This window comes from Cavia porcellus, unplaced genomic scaffold (assembly GCF_034190915.1).
Source record: "Cavia porcellus strain 051 isolate PalLab524CR breed Dunkin Hartley unplaced genomic scaffold, mCavPor4.1 scaffold_17, whole genome shotgun sequence".
Lineage (NCBI taxonomy): Eukaryota > Metazoa > Chordata > Mammalia > Rodentia > Caviidae > Cavia > Cavia porcellus.
In genome coordinates this window covers 64,357,578-64,374,922 of record NW_026947500.1, presented here as the reverse complement: position 1 = coordinate 64,374,922, position 17,345 = coordinate 64,357,578, and the positions used below count along the sequence as shown (strand labels likewise).

At 56.7% G+C, this 17,345-nt stretch overlaps 5 protein-coding genes across 9 annotated transcripts; 3 read left to right on the top strand and 2 right to left on the bottom strand.

Annotated features, from left to right (window-relative positions):
- The first annotated feature begins 292 nt into the window (after positions 1–292).
- On the top strand, positions 293–5,928 carry Fbxw9 (F-box and WD repeat domain containing 9). 4 transcript variants are annotated; one of them, XM_003468366.5, is made up of 10 exons: positions 294–806; positions 1,942–2,081; positions 2,156–2,284; positions 3,589–3,701; positions 3,783–3,874; positions 4,939–4,999; positions 5,083–5,196; positions 5,297–5,386; positions 5,481–5,546; positions 5,646–5,928. In XM_003468366.5, exons 1-9 carry the CDS (start codon positions 398–400, stop codon positions 5,539–5,541), a joined length of 1,209 nt encoding a protein of 402 aa, XP_003468414.2. In that variant the 5' UTR covers positions 294–397; the 3' UTR covers positions 5,542–5,546; positions 5,646–5,928. The 4 variants fall into 4 exon arrangements, with proteins under 4 accessions (XP_063084487.1, XP_003468414.2, XP_005003120.1 ...); XM_005003062.4 differs by having other exon boundaries at positions 297–806; positions 4,851–4,999; XM_063228417.1 differs by having other exon boundaries at positions 293–806; positions 5,083–5,386.
- Positions 5,929–6,195: 267 nt separating this feature from the next.
- Gng14 (G protein subunit gamma 14) lies at positions 6,196–6,706 on the bottom strand. The gene is made up of 3 exons (XM_063228424.1): positions 6,620–6,706; positions 6,455–6,547; positions 6,196–6,363 (listed from the first exon to the last, which is right to left on the bottom strand). Exons 2-3 carry the CDS (start codon positions 6,545–6,547, stop codon positions 6,238–6,240), a joined length of 219 nt encoding a protein of 72 aa, XP_063084494.1. The 5' UTR covers positions 6,620–6,706; the 3' UTR covers positions 6,196–6,237.
- A 1,014-nt stretch (positions 6,707–7,720) lies between these two features.
- Positions 7,721–11,717, top strand: Dhps (deoxyhypusine synthase). Its single transcript, XM_063228418.1, has 9 exons — positions 7,721–8,574; positions 8,967–9,131; positions 9,281–9,402; positions 9,478–9,574; positions 9,653–9,739; positions 10,184–10,289; positions 10,365–10,468; positions 11,331–11,456; positions 11,526–11,717. Exons 1-9 carry the CDS (start codon positions 8,368–8,370, stop codon positions 11,619–11,621), a joined length of 1,110 nt encoding a protein of 369 aa, XP_063084488.1. The 5' UTR covers positions 7,721–8,367; the 3' UTR covers positions 11,622–11,717.
- On the bottom strand, positions 11,632–15,783 carry Wdr83 (WD repeat domain 83). Of its 2 annotated transcripts, XM_003468172.4 has the most exons (9): positions 15,431–15,783; positions 15,231–15,351; positions 15,027–15,132; positions 14,728–14,776; positions 14,518–14,644; positions 12,847–12,914; positions 12,652–12,760; positions 12,452–12,566; positions 11,632–11,896 (listed from the first exon to the last, which is right to left on the bottom strand). In XM_003468172.4, the coding sequence occupies exons 1-9, from the start codon at positions 15,648–15,650 to the stop codon at positions 11,747–11,749; spliced, it is 1,065 nt and encodes a 354-aa protein (XP_003468220.2). In that variant the 5' UTR covers positions 15,651–15,783; the 3' UTR covers positions 11,632–11,746. The 2 variants fall into 2 exon arrangements, with proteins under 2 accessions (XP_003468220.2, XP_005003121.2); XM_005003064.3 differs by having other exon boundaries at positions 12,452–12,760.
- A 3-nt stretch (positions 15,784–15,786) lies between these two features.
- Positions 15,787–17,142, top strand: Wdr83os (WD repeat domain 83 opposite strand). The gene is made up of 4 exons (XM_003468368.5): positions 15,787–15,980; positions 16,101–16,206; positions 16,625–16,722; positions 16,806–17,142. The coding sequence occupies exons 1-4, from the start codon at positions 15,931–15,933 to the stop codon at positions 16,870–16,872; spliced, it is 321 nt and encodes a 106-aa protein (XP_003468416.1). The 5' UTR covers positions 15,787–15,930; the 3' UTR covers positions 16,873–17,142.
- Positions 17,143–17,345: the final 203 nt, after the last annotated feature.

The following is a 17,345-nucleotide window of genomic DNA, read 5'->3' as shown; positions in this document are numbered from 1 at the left end:
CAACTAATTTAAAAACGTGGAGCAACCCTGATCCCCTCGGGCGCAGCGGCGCGCGCACGCGGAGGCTGAGCCGGCCCTGGCCACAGAAGGAAGACTACCGGCCAGTGAGAAACGGCCCCAGCTCCTGCAAGCGCACCCTCCCAAGCAAAACACCTGCGTCAGGATCACAGGCGCGCGTGCTGCAAAGCGCAGGAATCAGAAGTTCGCCCTGTCCAGCCCAGGGTCAGCGCGGCCAAACAGCGGGACGCCGTCGAGCCCGGGGCCAGCTTGTGGCCTTGCTTCCGGTGGGCTCCTGACGTCATCAGACCGCGCCGGAAAGGACCCTCGTGCTGCCTAGGAGACGGGACGCGAGCCGGGCAGCTGACCGAGACTGACGGGCCGCGCCCACCCGGTCGCCATGGAGCTTCCACCAGGGCAGTGCGAGGATACCCGCGCCTCGGACGATGACTCGGGCCCAGAGCCGGAGCCTGACCCTGATGCACAGGCCGAATCCTACGTGGCCCGCGTGCTTGGCCCGCCGAAGCCCGGGCTGAGTACCCCACGCGCCTCATTACAGTCCGCGCCTGCAGCGGACCCTGGCTCTCTGGAACCCTGGGCTCCATCCAGGGTCCCGATGGTGGGTGCGCCGGGCCTGCTGAACCTGCCCCCGGAGCTGCTCCTCGAGATTTGCGCCTACCTGGACGCGCGCCTCGTGCTCCATGTCCTTCCGCGCGTGTGCCACGCACTGCGCGACCTTGTGCGCGACCACGCCACCTGGAGGCTCCGCGCGCAGCGCCGCGTTCGCGCGCCCTACCCAGTGGTGGAAGGTGGGGGCCGGTGGGGGCCGGCGGGGGCCCGCCCAGCCCAGGGCAAGCTTGTGGTGGGAAATGGCACCTGGCTGCCACGTGCACAGTCCAGCACAGGCCTCTGGCTGTTCTGGCTCTGGCTGGGGAGGTTGAGATTGTTTCTGGTGGTACCAAAGTCTTTGGCCTTGGACCAGGAGAGGTAGGACAGAGGCTTGGCTCTGGAGTCCGTAACCCCTGCTTAAGTTTTAGGGGCTGAAATTCTTGATACCAGCTATTACAGATCTTCAAGCTCTGGGTCTAAACTGTCATCTTTAGGGGCGCGTACTCATTGCTTCCCGAGTTCACTGGTTCGTTGGGGAGGACAGTTTAGGGGTCTTGCATTGGTATGATGGTGATATTATTGGACCTACAGGCCTTTGAGTCAGTGGGAGGTACAATTTGGATAGTTGATTATCAGTCTGCAGGGGAGTGGGGTTCCTGCATCAGTGATTCACAAGGTGTTGACATCTGCACCCTGCAGATGAACAAAAATTTCCCAGAAGCTAGAAAAATATAGATACGTGTGCTAGGCAAGATGTTGTACGCTTCGTTTACACACTTGGGAGGCTGAGGTAGGAGGATCTCCACAAATTTGAGGCCAGCCTGGACTATGACTTTGTCTCAAAAAAGAAAAATGAGCCTGGCATGGTTACTTATACTTGTGATCCCAGCACTTGGGAGCTGAGGCGGGAGGATCACTGCGAGTTGAGGCCATCCTGGGCTACAAAGTGAGTTCAAGGCCAGTCTGAATTACTTAGATGTGCATCACCATGTCTGGCTAAATTTGTATTTTTATTAATATGAGTTTGGAGTGTGTAATGATTACATTCATCATGTAGAGTTGTTACATGAACATAGCACATCTTAATTTTTTAATTTTTGCTTCCCTCTGGAAGACTGTTGTTGAGGCCCGAAATTTTGGAAATAAGAGGTGTTTTTAACCTGCTGGGAGGTGGTTAGTCAGGTGGCAGTGATCCTCCTGCCTCAGCTGCCTGAGTGCTGGGATTATAGGCATGCGCCACTGTGCCATGCCCAGCTGAGGATCTGCCCATGTTGGGTGTAGCTGTGCTCCCTGGAACCTGGCACTCACTGGGGCCCTGCTTGTGGTACCCCACAGAGGAGGACTTCAACTGGCCAATGGCGTGCATGGAGCTGGAGCAGCACCTGGCATGCTGGGCTGAGGATGGGCGCCGGGCCGAGTACTTCTGCCTGGCTGATGGGCACTTTGCATCCATTGACTCGGTGCTGCTGCTTCAGGTGAGGCAGGCTCAGTGTGGGGTGCTGGGCATAGGAATGAGGGACTCCACTCACATTTCCTGCTGTCCCCACAGGGTGGGACGCTTTGTCTGTCCGGCTCTCGAGATCGCAACATCAACCTGTGGGACCTGCGGCATCTCGGGGCAGAGCCCAGCCAGGTTCTGGTCAAGGCCTTGGGTGCCCAGAAGGGTAGCACCCACAAGGTGAGGGCCATGACAGGAGGAGGCAAGAGGAGTGGGTAGAGTCTGGGATTTTGCTGTTGTTTTGAGACAAGGCTGTGCTTGTAGTCCAGGCAGTGTCCACAGTGGTCCTCCTGCCTCAGCCTTCCCAGTGATGGAATTACAGGTGTGTGCAGTCATTCCTGGCAAGAGCTTGGGTTTTGGTGCCAGACTGTGTAGATTTGAATCTGGCCTTCTACTGTTGTGTGGTTTGGAGTGTGATGTGACTTTCTGTGCCTCAGTTTCCACTTCTGACAAGTGGACAGTGAAGATGAGAATGAGTGAATATGAACTGTATTGGAATGAGGGCTTTGGCACAAGGTAGCTCAGTAGAGGGGCCCAGTAGGGGGCAGTAAGGAGGCTGTCTTTGGGGACCAGCAACCTCAGGTCTTTCATGAGAAGTGGCAGAGAGCCTGGCATGATGGTACACACCTGTAATCCTAGCACTCAGGAGCCTGAGGCAGGAGGATCTACACAAGTTTGAGGCCAGCCTGGGCTCCATAGCAAGACCCTATCTCAAAACAAGCGAGAAAATGGCAGTGGAGGGGCACTTCCACCAGTCTTCAAGGCGGTCCTGGCCCATGGCCAACAGATCAGGTCCTAGGTTCAAATCCCCACTCTGCTGTGTTCTGACTATGTGGCCTTGGTGAGAGACTTCTCTGTGGCTCAGTCTCATAATTTCATATGGATATGTACATTATAGTACCTTGCCCAGAGGGTTTGATGAGGAGTAAGTGAGCTGCCCATACTCTGGGGCATATTATTTTTATTTATTTATTTGTTTTGAGACAGGCTCTCACTAGGCTGGCCTTGAACCTGTGGTGATCCTCCTGCCTCAGCCTCTTGAATGCTGAGATTACAGGTGTGTGCCACCACACCCAGCTGAGGCTGTGCTTTTATCATATTCCCACATAGCCTCAGACTACTGCTGGTGCTGAGTCCCTGCAGAACCCAGGGTTACTGGGGAAGTTTGTGCGTGCACTGGGCTTTGAAGTTAAGACACCTCCCTTTTCACCCAGGTTTGGACTGACTCTGGGTTCTTGCGCCCCTTATCTTCCTCCTTTGGCCCTGTGGGACGGGGATGTGGAGCTAGAGTTGTGTATTGTGTGACAGTTTCACAGTGTTTCACTGTTTCATAGTGGACATTAAGGGAAATCTATGTGGCTTCAGGTGAATCCAGTGACCTCTCTGAGCCTCTAATGCAAAAACAGGAAGACCCAGCCTTGCGCCCAGGGCAGTGGGGGAAGACAGGGCCCTGTATGACTGCTGTATCCCTCTGGTCCCTGCAGGGCTGGGTGTGGTCACTGGCGGCTCAAGACCACCGTGTATGTTCTGGATCCTGGGACAGTACCATCAAGCTGTGGGACATGGCAGCTGATGGACAACAGTTCGGTGAGATAAAGTACGAGGGGCTCTAGCTGGGGTGTGAGGCTGGTTGGGCCCTGCCTGGCCACTGCCCCAACCTTGTGGTCTGTGTCCCCAGGGGCAAGGCAGCGGTGCTGTGCCTCTCCTACCAGCCTGACATCTTGGTAGCTGGCACCTATGACAAGAAGGTGACCATCTACGATCCCAGAGGTGGGCTGCCCCCTGGGGCTCAGGTGGGGAGCACAGGCTGCTTGGGGTTTTGGAGTCAAGTTGAGATGGTGACAAAGTCACCTAGCCAGTGCTCAACCTGAGGGGGTCAGGCCACACATGTGGGTGGGGTAGGGGGGCACAAAGGAGCCCTGGCAGGTCGGAGTCGGGCATAGGATTCTGGCTCCCCATCTCCCAGCTCTGTGACTTTGGCAAGCTGGATCCTGTGGGGAGAATTTGGGAGCCATTTGCAATCCCAAATCCAAGCCCTTGTGATGCACCAGCCCGGGGGTTGATGGCAGGGATGATACTGAACCTGCTGGTGCAGCTGGGTACCCCTTGGTGAGGGAGCTCTGGTCAAGCTCATGGGAGGCCTCAGTTCCATCCCCAGCACCAGGTAAAAGAGATCACACAAGTCATCAGAGCAAGCCCAGTGTGGTGGGCCTTAAACCCTACACTGGGCAAGCTGTGGTGGGAGGGTCGCTGTGAGTTCAATGCCAGCCTGGAGTGCCCTCTCAAAAAAGCAAAAAACAAAACAAAATCAAAAGAAACCCAAGGGGCTGGGGATTTAGCTCAGTGGCATAAGCACCTGCCTTGCAAGCAGGTGGTCATGAGTTCGATCCCTGGTACTGATAAAAATGAAAAAGACAAAAAAAAAAAAAAACCCAAAAGAAACCCAAAATGTCTAGAACAAAGACTGCCTCGCACACGGGTCTTTTCTGTGTTTTATTCATTCATTCTCATGGAACCCGGTCGCTGCAGGCTGTCCATGCAGAGCTATGACTGGGCCTAGGATGCTTGAAGTGGCTCCTTGGCAGAGGGACAGGTTGGAGCCAAGGCCTGGGAGTCCTAGATGCCGCCCTGCAGGAGCCAGGGAGAGTCAGCTGCTGGGAGGGGCTGAGCAGCCCAAGGGGTCTGTAGGGTGTGCAGGAGTCTGTGAGGGCCCTGATTCCCCTTCCCGCCCCCATCTCCTGCCAAGCTGGCCCCACCCTGCTGAAGAGCCATCGGCTGCACTCCAGTGCGGTGCTGGCGCTGCTGGCAGACGATAGGCACATCATCTCCTGCAGCGAGGACCACACCTTGGTGGTATTCGACCGCCGCACCAACAGTGTGCATCAGCGGCTGCAGGTGGGCGCTTCCCCGTCCTCCCCACCTCTGGGCCAGGCCACTGCTCTGGCCCACCTGAGCCACCCTGTCCGCCCCTCCCACAGCTGGACTCCTACCTGCTCTGCATGTCCTACCGGGAGCCCCAGCTATGGGCTGGCGACAACCAGGGCCTGCTGCATGTCTTCGCCCAGGATCACGGCTGCTTCCGGCTTGTCAGGGTCTGCAGGGCCCCTCACCCCACTCCACCCGCTCGGCCTTCTCCCTCCCCCACCCCGCTCCTCCTTCTGCCCTGATGGCCTCCCATGTCCCCTTCCACAGTCCTTTGACGTGGGCCACAAGTCTCAGATCACCGGCATCAAGCACTCGTTGGGGGCCTTGTACACCACATCCATGGACAAGACCATCCGGGTGAGGACGCCACCCCCTGCTCAGCACACACCTCAGGCCCAAGGGTTCTGGGGTCCTGGGCTGGGGCTGCATCCAACACCACACCTTCTTGCAGGTGCACGTGCCCACGGACCCGCCCTGGACTTTGTGCACACGCAGCCATCACAGCGCACTGAATGGGGTGAGGCCCCCAGTCTGCTCTGACCCCTAACCCCAACCCCCAGCCCCTACAGCTGCCCTGAACCCTTTGTCCCTGACTCTGACTCCACCCCCACCACAGATCTGTGCTGAGGGCAATGTGGTGGCCGCGTCCGGGGGCCTGTCACTGGAAGTCTGGAGGCTGCAGGCCTGAGCGCATGGACATGGACACAGTGTTGCTCTATACTGCTGGCTGGAGGCTGAGGCCCTCAGCCTTTGGGGGCCTGGATCCCCACTGGTGCTGCCTCTGACCCTCGGGCCCAGGACCCTGGCCACCCGGTGCCTGGGGAGGTGACTCCTCCCCTGTTCCTGTGGAAAGCAGGAGAATAAACAGGATGCGCTGCGCAGGCGCTTGGCGCTAGAAAGCCTCGCATGGCTGCTGTGGGGCATGTGGCAGGAGCCGAGTGGGCGGTGGTGGCGCTGGGTGGGCAGGTGGTACGACAGCCCCACTGTGGACACAGGCCAGGTGCCTGTATCAGTGTCTGCGCCGCTTTGCATGTGACTGTGCTTGATCTGTGACTGCAAGGGGTGACAGTGGCCCTCTGCCCAGGCCACTGTGAGGGGTGGGGAGGGAGACTGGGCCCCCCAAGCACCCCCAAGCACCCTCATCCCAGCTAGCCAGTCTGTGCCTCTAGGAGCAGTTGCTGTTTATTGAGGCTCGGGGCTGTGGGGTATCACAGGATGGCACAGGGCTTCTTCTCCTTGAAGGGGTTGGTGGCAGCCGGGATGCCCACAAGGAAGGGGTCACTCTTGGCCTGCTCAGTGCAGAACTGCAGCAGGTCGGTGGCTGCCTTGGACACCTGCAGAGCAAGCCCACAGGCTGCAGCCCGGGTCCCTGCCCTTCCCTGGGGTGCTTGCCCCGCGCACTGCTGCCCCTGTATCTGCCCTCACCTTCATGCGCTCGATGCCGGCTTCCATCCGCAGCTGCTCTATGGCCCGGCGGGCGTGGCCGATGTCACTGCCAGTGGCCACCTTGCTGGACATCTGAGGAGGGTAGAATATGAGCAATCCCTGGGGCCCCCAAGGGTCCCTGCGCTCCTCCCTTGTTGCCCGAACCTCAACTCCGGTTCCTCTCTGCAGACTCCTGCAAATGCCAGTGCTGGTCCTCCCGCAGCAGTCAGCCCTCTGGCCCTTGCCCACGGTGCCCAGCCTCTCCGCCCTCTCCTCCCCACCCACAGAGACTTTGAAGCCAGGCCTCAGTGAAATGTCACCAGCAGTAGCAGCTGCTGTGGCAGGGGTGTCCCCCGCTTCAGGAGACCCGGAGGCTGCTCTGCTGTCACATGGGTACCTCCTAGGTCCCCTGCCAGCTGCTGGGTCCCCTGCTGACTGTTCCTGACAGCCACTGCTACTGCTGACAGCATACAGATGGCTCCAGCTCTGGTTCCCTGTGGCCCACTACCTGGTATCCTCCCTGGGGACTTGCTGTACTCTCTGGTGCCTACAGTGCCTTAGTACTACTGCTCCCCTCTGAGCCCCAGAGCTCCTGGGTCCTCAGTGCTCCTCCAGTCATCTCCCCCTCTCCCAGCCAGGTGCCACCCTGACTGTGCCCTGATCCCAGCTGTGCAGGCTTGGCCACGATGCATCCCCTTTTCAGGTGCTTGCATGTCTGATGCTGGCTTACATGCCATCACCACAGCCTGAAAGTCAAGCTCTGTCTGGGCACACTCAGGCCTGTGCCTATCGCCCTCCTCCTTTCCTGTGTCACCTAGCCAGTGCGGCCAGTTCGCTATAGTCATCAGTGCTCACTGTCCTGCACCTTCCCAACATGCTCTTTCAGCAGTCAGGGCACAGGGTAAACGCAGTCAATCCGTCCCACCCCACCTCTTTTCTGTGGTACTGAGGATTGAAGATACCCAATGCTTTTTTTCTTTTTGTTTTTGAACAGGGTCTTGCTTTGTAACTCATTCAGGCTGGCACACAATTACATGTAGCCCAGGCTGGCCTCTGAACTCTCAGTGATCTTCCTGCCTCAGCCTACGGATAACAGGCATGTGCCACCACACCTGGACATGCCTCCAGCCCTTTTCATCTCTTTTTTTTTGGTCAGACAGGGTCTCACTATGTAGTCAGGTTGCCTTTGAAGTCAGTATGTATCCCAGGCTGGCCTAGGAATCCTCTAGCTTCAGCTTCCCAAATGTAGGATTGCAGGTGTGTACCTTTTTTTTTTTTTTTTTTTAATCGGTACCGGGGATCGAATTCACGACCGCATGCTTGCAAGGCAGGTGCTTATGTCGCTGAGCTAAATCCCCAGCCCCTGGTGTGTATCTTTTAATCTTATTTTTGGAGACAGGGTTTTGCTAAATCACTAGGTTGAGTCCAGGCTCAGGGAAGGAATTTGAAATTGTTCAGCTTTTAAAGCAACTGAGATTACAGGCATGCACCATGCTGCTTGGTAAGCCAGGGTTTTTTTTTTTTTTTTTTTTTTTTCTTCTTTCTTTCCTGGCACTGGGTATCGAACTCACAACCTCGTGCTTGCCTGGCAGGCACTGAGTGATTTCCAGCCTAGGGCCTGCAGTTTATCATGGTTGTGAGTCGACTGTTCAGCAGTACAGCAGGCGCATTTTGGAAAACAGAGAGCAGCACCTAAAAAGTACTGGCTCCCAAGGCTTTCCGTAGTACGGAATGCGTGCACAAAGATGGCCACACCCGGGAAAGCAGGCGCTACGGGCAGTCACGTGACGACTTCCGTTTGCGGAGCGCTACTTCCTGTACTCTTGCAGAGAGGCGGTGTTAGGGCTTAGCGCGCTTGGATGCCCAGGTGGCCTCGGTTTAAGGGGCTTTCCTGAGAGGTCACCTGTAAGCCCATGGAGGGCTCTTCAATGGGGGAAGCGCCCGCGGCGGCGCTGTCTGCCGTGCTGAAACACAGCTCGGCTTTGCCGCCCGAGAGCGCGCAGGTCCGGGGCTACGACTTCAGCCGCGGCGTGGACTACCACGCGCTCCTGCAGGCCTTCGGCACTACCGGCTTCCAGGCCACCAACTTCGGGCGCGCAGTGCAGCAAGTCAACGCTATGGTGAGGCGGGGGCGCTTGTGCAGGCGCTGGAGCGAAGAATACCCGTGGGGGCGGGGCGAGGCGGGGCGGGGTTTCTACGGGCGCGGGTCAGTATCCTTGCTTAAGTAGGGGCCAGGTTCCGGGAAATTTAAAGCTTCACCAATGGGCAGATTAGGGCTAAGACCATGTGGTTAGGGGAGGGAATTGGAGGAGAAGCGTAAGTCAGTGGAGGGCTTTAATTTGTTTTTCCCTGTTAGAAACTGAACCCGAAAAGGAGATGCTGTGGGTCGCCGAAGGGACTTGGTCTGCACGGAGACATCCCTGGGTGGAGTCTTGGTTCCGGGACCCATCAGGTACCCTGGGACAGGTACCCTCAAGGCCAGAACCTAATTTGACCTGAATCTTAACTGCAGATCGAGAAGAAACTGGAGCCGCTGGCCCAGGATGAAGACCACCATGCAGACCTGACCCAGAGCCACCGCCCGCTCACTGGCTGCACTATTTTCCTGGGCTACACATCCAACCTCATCAGTTCAGGCATCCGCGAGACCATTCGCTACCTTGTGCAGCACAACATGGTAGGGACCTGGTTGGGCAGGCTGCTGGCCTTCTAGGTCAATGAGCATTGAAGTGCTGAGCACGTAAGTGTAACAGTATGGGTCCGTTTTAAGAGCTCTCCTCTGAGAGAGGAGTGCTAATGTTAGGTGTCCTTGGTTTATTATTGCAGGTGGACGTCTTGGTGACCACAGCTGGAGGCGTAGAGGAGGACCTCATCAAATGCCTGGCGCCCACATACCTGGGCGAGTTCAGCCTCAGGGGGAAGGAGCTGCGGGAGAACGGTATCAACAGGTGGGACCCTGTGTGGGGTGACAGGGGTGTGGTGCCAGGAGCCTGGAGACTGATGATGTGTGCCTCTGTACCAAGGATCGGGAATCTGCTGGTGCCTAATGATAACTACTGCAAATTTGAGGACTGGTTGATGCCCATTCTGGACCAGATGGTGCTGGAACAGAACACAGAGGTTGGGCTAGCACTTGTGGTGTGGTGGTGGTGGGGTCTAGGTAATTGTGGGTTAATGCTGATGTCTCCACCCTCCTAGGGTGTGAAATGGACACCTTCCCGGATGATCGCCCGGCTTGGCAAAGAGATAAACAATCCTGAGTCTGTGTATTACTGGGCCCAGAAGGTAAGGAGCCAACTGTTCTCATCTTTGCAGGCGTTCAGCAACCTGCTTTTAGGTGAGGAGCTCCCAGTGCTAAGCAATCAGACTATTTGTTTGAAGTTACACAGCTATACATGGGGTGGACGTGTCCGGATGTCCTGCCTACCTGGCTAGACTAAGTACATTTGGGGGTACCATTTAGCAGCTCCCGAGCCTGATCCTTGCTCCCCAGAGGCTGTGAAGCCCCCACATTTCAGAAATAAGGAGAGCCGCTACTTTGGGGCTGCCTGGCATCCTCTTGGGATTGTATGTGGGTTTTTTAGGTCCACAGCCCCATCTATGTGAGGGGACTCGTGGTTACAGTATGTTTGAGCAGCATCAGCCGTTGCCAGCTGTGAGGAAGGAATGCAACTGGAGTGGGGCAACGGGTGCTGTGTCACAGCTGCTGGCTGGCCCTGTCCTCCTCAGAACCGCATCCCTGTGCTGAGCCCTGCACTCACGGACGGCTCACTGGGTGACATGATGTTCTTCCACTCCTTCAAGAACCCGGGCCTTGTATTGGACATCGTTGAGGGTGAGGTATGGGAGCCCAGGAGGAGAGGGAAGGAGGCCCCTGAGGCCTGGCACTGACCGCATTCCTCCTCTCCAGACCTGCGACTCATTAACATGCAGGCCATCTATGCCAAGCACTCGGGCATGATCATCCTGGGTGGTGGCGTAGTCAAGCATCACATTGCCAATGCCAACCTCATGGTGAGTGGCACAGCCCGGCGGTTGGTACCAGAAAGGCCAGGAGCCTGGTCCTGTGTGGACTGAGGTTCTCAGGGGGCAACAGCACATAGGTGATCTCACAGGTGTCATTAAATGGTTAAGGAGGAAAGTAAGGTCAGGTGGCACAGTGGTGTGCACCTGTCGCCCCAGCCCTCTGGAGGTGGAGGCAGGTGGTCTTGAGCCCAGGAGTTGGAGGCCAGCCTGGTGAACACAGTAAAACTTCATCTCAAAAGAAAGATGCTGGGACATAAGGAAGAACAGGGATGGTGGCATGTACTGTTTGTTCTTTGAGGCAGGCTGGCCCCTGCCTCCCAAGTGCCGGGGTTACAGGTGTGTGCTGCCACACATCCCTTGGCCCCAAAACAGAGGGGTCAGTGTGGGGTTTCAGGGAAGTGTGACTGCACACTGGGATTCTGGGATGTTACTACTGGGAATTCTTCCTGGTGGAGGGAACAGCCGGTGCGGAGTCCAAGGGCCTCAAGTAGCCCAAGAGCAACCAGGAGGATAGGGGTGGGGAGCAGGTCAGGCTGGGCCTGGAGGTGTGAGTGGGTCCCCAGCTGGGGTGGTGGTTGGGTGTGGAGAGCTATAGCCTAGAGCTGGTGGCATGTCCTTCTCTGGTGCCTTGCCATGGTCTGCCTGGGACCTGTCCCATGAAGTGCAGTGTAGTATGATCTGTCGTAGCCTCCTGAAACCTTTGGGTTTTTTGGTTCAGGGATCTCAGCAGGAGCCCCGCAGCTGTGTGGGACCCCAGGCCCGTGGACCTGGAGTTTCCTTCCTCTGGGACTCATTCCCTTGGGCTGCAATGCCCAACCCACTGAGCAACCTGCCTTTCCCTTCCCCACAGCGCAATGGGGCTGACTATGCCGTCTACATCAACACTGCACAGGAGTTTGATGGCTCTGATTCGGGTGCCCGGCCAGATGAGGCTGTGTCCTGGGGCAAGATCCGGATGGACGCAGAGCCTGTCAAGGTGAGAGGCTGGCTCAAGGTGGTATGGGCTCCTAGCAGTGGCGAGCAGCTCACCCAGATCCCTGCGTAGGTCTATGCGGATGCCTCCCTGGTCTTCCCACTGCTGGTGGCTGAAACCTTCGCCCAGAAAGCTGATGCCTTCACACATGAGAAGAACGAGGACTGAGCAGCCACAGTCCAGAGCCCCCTCTATTTATTAAGGCCCTACCCCATCCCTTCCACTGTCAGTGTCTGGAATAAACGTCCCCTGCAGTTGCTCTTAGTCCTTGGGCCTGGTGGGTACCTGTGGCATCAGCCCGTGGGCCCCTCAGCCTCGTAGGCCTCTTCGCGCCAGCACTGCACGCTGCCCCCCATGGCAGTGAGCAGGCAGGGCTCGTGGGGGTGGAAGGCCAGTGACTGCACCACACCGAGGCCTACAGGCAGGACCAGTGCCAGAGAACCCTGTGGAGCAGACACGGGACAGTGCTCAGTGGCCTGGCCGGCCCGTCCTTGGGACCCAGCCAAGGCCCTGTTGCACCCGTAGCACTGCCCTCAGGCTGGGGCTCCTCTCACCTCCCACCTCCCACCCTGGCCTTCCTCAGCAGAGGCTCTCTCCTTGGGGTCCTGCTGCCTATTCCCTGCCAACCAGCCCTGATGACTGTCCCTCCCCTGTGACCTATCCGGTAGTTCTTTCTTGCATCCTGTCACTGTCCTTCATGTGCCCTTCTCTCATTGGCATCTTCGCTGGGCTCCCAGAATAGAAGCCGATGCTCCCTAGACTCTTCTTTTAGGGGGCTTCATTCCAGGGGCCAAACCCCAGCACTGTGTACAGCTTGACTTCCCTACCGGGCTGGGATGTTACAGACAGGCTCTGGGCTTGAAAGAACGCAGGGATGCACAGAGGAAGCTTGGGCTTCCCAAATGGCCTTAGCCTGGCACTTGAGGGTGTGTGGTGCCCCTATACCTAGATGCATTTCCTGTCGTGTTTCTCCTTTTCTGACCCAAGGTGTGGCTCACCTCCACCAGGTCCCAGAAGAACACCTTCCCGTCCTCCGAGCAGCTGACCACATGTGTGTCCTGTGCACTGAGGCTGCAGTCCAGCTTGTACTGCTGGTTCTTGTGGCCCGTGTACCTGGGTGAAGGAGCTGTATTGGGGCCTGCTCCTGCTCAGGGGTGGCAGGGAAGGGAGGGGACCCGGGCTGACTGTGGAGACGCACTCGCCTAGCAGCTCGCCAGTGTCCTTGTCGAGAAGCCGCAGTGTGGAGTCCAGACTGGATATTAGGGTACACTGGCCATCACGGCTGAAGCAGGTGCAGGTGATGGGGCCTGCGGTGGGAGGGTGGGCCTGTGGTGAGGCCGGGGTGCTTCTGGACACTCCATTCTCAACCTGGCCTGCACCCAGCCACACTCACTGCCCACATAGTCTGAGAAGAGTTGGCCCATCCTTAGATCATAGCGCCTCACACGGCCATCCACCGAGCTGCAAGGAAGGCAGGTCTAGCTCAAGCACCTGTGGCTAGTGTGTCTATGTCCTTACTGGAGGGGCCTTGCTCTTCCTATGCAGGGGTGGCACTGGCAAAGTCAGGAGTGCTGACTTTGAAACAGGCCCAAGGGGCCATCTCATGTCTCTCCATCTGTTTCTAAGGCTCACAGCCCATGTCCCAGACCCTGCTAATAAAATATACTTTTTAAAAGGGCTGGGAATCTGGTGTGATGGCGCATGCCTGTAATCCTAGCATTCAGCTGAGGTGGGAGGACCTCATGGGGCCAACCTGGACCACATAGTTCAAAGCCAGCATGAATTACATAGTGGACCTCTTGTCAACAAGACAAAACAAGACTGGGGATATAGCTCAGTGTCAAGGCCATGGGTTCAGTCTCAGTACTGGGGGGACAAAAAAGGTCTTTAGCTGGGGCTGGGGATTTAGCTCAGCAGCATAAGCACCTGCCTTGCAAACAGGCAGTTGTGAGTTCGATCCCCAGTACCGAGGAAAAGGAAAAAGACCAAAAAAAAAAGGTCCTTAGCTAAGTGACCATGCCAGTAATCCTAGCTATTGGGCATGCTGGGATGGGAGGATCTGAAGTGTGAGTACAGCGTGGGCAATTCAGAACCTGACCCAAAAGGAAAACAGGTGTGGATGTGGCTCAGTGGAGTGTACCCACCCTAGCATGAATGAAACCTTGGGTTCAATCCCCAATATAGTAAAAAAAAAAATTTTTTTAAAAACTAGGGTCTCACTATGTAATTCAAGCTGGCCCTGAACTCATGGTGATACTGCTGCCTCAGTCTCCCCAGCACTGGGATTACAGGTGTGTGCCATCTCACCTGGCCAAATTTTTTTTGAAGTGTATCTGTACACATGCACGTGCATATGTGTGTATGTATGTTCTGAAAGAAGAAACGGCCATGTTGGGCAGTCTAAATTCTTCAAGTAAGACTGGTATCCTCTTGAGCTGAACATGCGGGCTATTCTGAATGTGAACCAGAACAGCCCTATACAGCCAGAGACTTCTGCCTATTCCTTTCATTCTCTGGCATAGGCCCATCATCTAAAAGTTCTTGGTACAATGGGCTCAAAAACACTTTGACAAAGTAGAGAGGCAGTCCTGGCAGAGGAAGATTACAAGCAAAAGACCTGAAGTACATGCATGCTTGGTATATTTAATAGATGTGACATCCAAGAATGAATAATGGCTGCAAGTCAGCAGGCACTAGGCGGCATGGCCTGGTGCATGCTGATAAGAAGCGTAGTTTTTTAGGGTTAGGGGGTTGTAACACAGAGGTGAAACCAGGGCCTTTGCACTGAGCTGTTTCCACCCCTTTGTGACAACATTATGCTGTCCAGGTTGGGCTCAGAGTTGGAGTTCTCCCTCCTCAGCCTCCCAGAGCCCTGGGATTATAGGCACGATCCACTATACCTGGCATTTTTTCAGTAGTGCTGGGGACAGAACACAGGCTGTGTGCATGCCAGGCAAGTGCTGTATCACTGGGCTAGATATGCAGCCTAGAGAGCATATTTTTAACCTAAAGATGGGTAGCTGTGATATACAGTCGCTAGGGACAAGGTCTGGGGTTCACTCACCCAGAAAGCACCTCGTGGTCAGACACCTTCACGCTGGACACACCATCTCTGGCTTCATCCAGTGTCTGCACTGGTTCAGGTCTCCGAGAGCGGCAGTCCCAGCAGCGGATGCTGGAATCAATAGAGCCTGTGTGGCCAGCAGGAAGGTGAAGTCAGGTTTGGAACACTAGGGTAGCACCCTGGGACCTCCTGCCCAGGCCCCAGACTCACCAGACAGGATGACTGTGGCCTCTTCATTAAACTGCACTGTATTCACTTTCTGGGAGACAGGAATTGTTACTCAGAGGCAGCTCGATTTTCAGGGATGGGGATCCATGCAGGATTCTCAGTGCAGATTAAAGCGAGGACAATTGGTTGGGGTAGGGGTGTGCAAAGGTTCTAGGGGGTAACTTCCAGGAAAGGGTTTGGCTGTGCCTGTCCACTGTAGAGGGCAGTGGACGTCTCTGGCGCCATCAGCACCTGTTACAGATCCTGCCACACACATAGTGAGGGCCCCGGGCTAGACTTACCCCAGCGTGGCCTCGGAATTTGCGCACGACCTGCCCGGAAGCCACATCCCATAGTACCACGGCCTTATCCCCACCGCCAGAGCAGAGACTGCTGTTGTCAAAGGATCTGGAGACCGCGGCGGAGACTGAAGGTCAACCTCGGCCTGCGATCCCGGCCTCGACGCCCCCAGCTGCGTCCAGAACTTCGTAGAGCCCCCAGCTCACCCGGCTGCGTCCAGAACTTCGTAGCCGTGGCCGCTGTAAGTGCGAAGCAGCGTCCCCCGCAACGGGTTCCACAGCTTCAGTGTCTTGTCGCTGCCGCATGTCAGGCAGTAGTTGCCGTCCACTGGGGGACACCAGGCAGGGGTTACCGGGAGGCCGGCCTCGGGGCGCGTTGGACCGGGTCGGAAGACGCGGGCACTCACCATTAAACCGCACGGCCCGCACCGCCCCCTGACTGCAGTCCAGCGTCTTCAGCAGTTTCTGTGGCAGCTCGGGCGCCAGCGGCTTTGGCTCGGGGAAAGCCATGGCTCGGGGTCCTACTCCTCGGTTGTTTTCCCCGCCTTTTTCCGTGAGTTCGACTGCGCGGAGGATCCGGAACCTCGCCAAACCACGCTGGGGCGTTACATTATTATTGTCCTCCATGATCTATTTCCGGCTTCTCGTATGGGGCCCAAAATTTCAGCACTTTGATGGCAGCGTAGAGAAATTGAAAAGCCGCTTTCTCTGTCCCCCCCCCCCCACTCATTTCTTATTTTCGAGGGTTTTTTCCCTCTTATTCTCCTCTGGCTGGGGTTAGTTGTGGTCTCTGCCGGGGAAAGAAGCATGAGGACACCCAGTGTTACTCCAAAATCCGCCCCTCACGCCTACACCGGAAGCTGCAGCTCCAGCAGCGGAAGAGGCGCGACCTGGTTTTTGAGTCGCTATGTCCACGAACAACATGTCGGACCCACGCAGGCCCAACAAAGTGCTGAGGTGAGGATCCCAGCGCCAAAGCAACAGGATTCGGGTTGTGGATGTGGGTCAGGGCATGGGAAGCACTTGTCTGTCACGGGAGCAGGACTGGATCGCCCCTGACCCTTGAGCCTGTCACAGGTACAAGCCCCCGCCAAGCGAGTGTAACCCGGCCTTGGACGACCCCACGCCAGACTACATGAACCTGCTGGGGATGATCTTCAGCATGTGCGGGCTCATGCTCAAGGTGGGCGGGGCTGTGTCCTCGGGTGTAGCTCCGCCTGGGAAGGGGCGGGGGGGGGCACTGCCGGGCGGGGTTCGGGATTTGAAGGGGAGCGGGACAGGGCGAAGCGGGCGGAGAAAACTCAGGCTGGGGAAGCCGCGGTCTGGGGCAGTAGTTCCCTAATGGCTTGGCCTGAGCTGGAATCCAGGCTGTGAAGCAGTTTGGAGGGGCCATAATGGGGTCAGAGAGATGGAAGTTAGTTACTAGGCCAAGAAATTGGGTACCAGCAGCAGGTGGGGAGGGGTGGGCCTAAGGGGCACCTTCAGCAGGTCTGAGCTTTGTAAAGATAATTAGCAGGCAGGATTCAGTGCTTGAGGAACGTTGGAGTGCTTGCAGCTTTGTCATGCCTCACTGACCTGATCCGCCCATCCCTTTTCCCCAGCTGAAGTGGTGTGCTTGGGTCGCTGTCTACTGTTCCTTCATCAGCTTTGCCAACTCCCGGAGCTCAGAGGACACCAAGCAGATGATGAGTAGCTTCATGTGAGGCTTGGCCTACAGCCGGGGAGTTGGAGGGGGAGGGAGCCGTACTTTTGTCTGGCACTGACTTGTCTCTTCTGTCTCAGGCTGTCCATCTCCGCAGTGGTGATGTCCTATCTGCAGAATCCCCAGCCCATGACGCCCCCCTGGTGATATCAGCCTGGAGGATTGGCACCCTGGGCCCACCTCCCTGTCCACCTCCTCCTTGGCCTGGCCTTGGGCCACAGCTGCAGGGCCAGACTTGCGTGATGCCAGGAGCATGGCTCTTTCCCTGGGGTCCCACTTCTGTTGGGGTACAGCCTGGAAAACCTTAGGCACCCTGTCCTGCCTGCTGCCGGGGGACCAGCTGGTCGTGGTTCCAGGGATACTCACTTGTTTTCCCGTGGAAACCAATTAGTAATAAATAAAGTTTTTCCCTCTGGGTTTCCTTGTGGACTGCTGTCTTCTGTTCATGGGGTCTGCCCGGTGGGGCAGGGCTTCAGATCATGGGGCACCATCTGAAATGTTCTGTGGATTCACTTCCTTATTTCCCAAGCCTCGTCTCAGTTCAGGTGTCAGAGACAGGACAGTGATTTCTGCTCTCTGGTAAGGTAGCAGGTGACCCTGTGGATCTAGGAAGTCTGGGC

Bases quoted from the DNA above. Each gene is read 5' to 3' on its own strand.
- Fbxw9 (XM_063228417.1), top strand. From the start codon at position 398: ATGGAGCTTCCACCAGGGCAGTGCGAGGATACCCGCGCCTCGGACGAT. The intron at 807-1,941 runs GTGGGGGCCGGT...GGTACCCCACAG, and splicing joins GCCCTACCCAGTGGTGGAAG to AGGAGGACTTCAACTGGCCA. The intron at 2,285-3,588 runs GTGAGGGCCATG...TGGTCCCTGCAG, and splicing joins AGAAGGGTAGCACCCACAAG to GGCTGGGTGTGGTCACTGGC.
- Gng14 (XM_063228424.1), bottom strand. From the start codon at position 6,547: ATGTCCAGCAAGGTGGCCACTGGCAGTGACATCGGCCACGCCCGCCGG. The intron at 6,364-6,454 runs GTGAGGGCAGAT...CTTGCTCTGCAG, and splicing joins CCGGCATCGAGCGCATGAAG to GTGTCCAAGGCAGCCACCGA.
- Dhps (XM_063228418.1), top strand. From the start codon at position 8,368: ATGGAGGGCTCTTCAATGGGGGAAGCGCCCGCGGCGGCGCTGTCTGCC. The intron at 9,575-9,652 runs GTTGGGCTAGCA...CCACCCTCCTAG, and splicing joins TGCTGGAACAGAACACAGAG to GGTGTGAAATGGACACCTTC. The intron at 9,740-10,183 runs GTAAGGAGCCAA...TGTCCTCCTCAG, and splicing joins TGTATTACTGGGCCCAGAAG to AACCGCATCCCTGTGCTGAG.
- Wdr83 (XM_005003064.3), bottom strand. From the start codon at position 15,650: ATGGAGGACAATAATAATGTAACGCCCCAGCGTGGTTTGGCGAGGTTC. The intron at 15,352-15,430 runs GTGAGTGCCCGC...GGTGTCCCCCAG, and splicing joins GCGGGCCGTGCGGTTTAATG to TGGACGGCAACTACTGCCTG. The intron at 12,915-14,517 runs GTGAGTGAACCC...CCTTCCTTGCAG, and splicing joins GACCACGAGGTGCTTTCTGG to CTCGGTGGATGGCCGTGTGA.
- Wdr83os (XM_003468368.5), top strand. From the start codon at position 15,931: ATGTCCACGAACAACATGTCGGACCCACGCAGGCCCAACAAAGTGCTG. The intron at 15,981-16,100 runs GTGAGGATCCCA...AGCCTGTCACAG, and splicing joins AGGCCCAACAAAGTGCTGAG to GTACAAGCCCCCGCCAAGCG. The intron at 16,207-16,624 runs GTGGGCGGGGCT...CCTTTTCCCCAG, and splicing joins TGTGCGGGCTCATGCTCAAG to CTGAAGTGGTGTGCTTGGGT.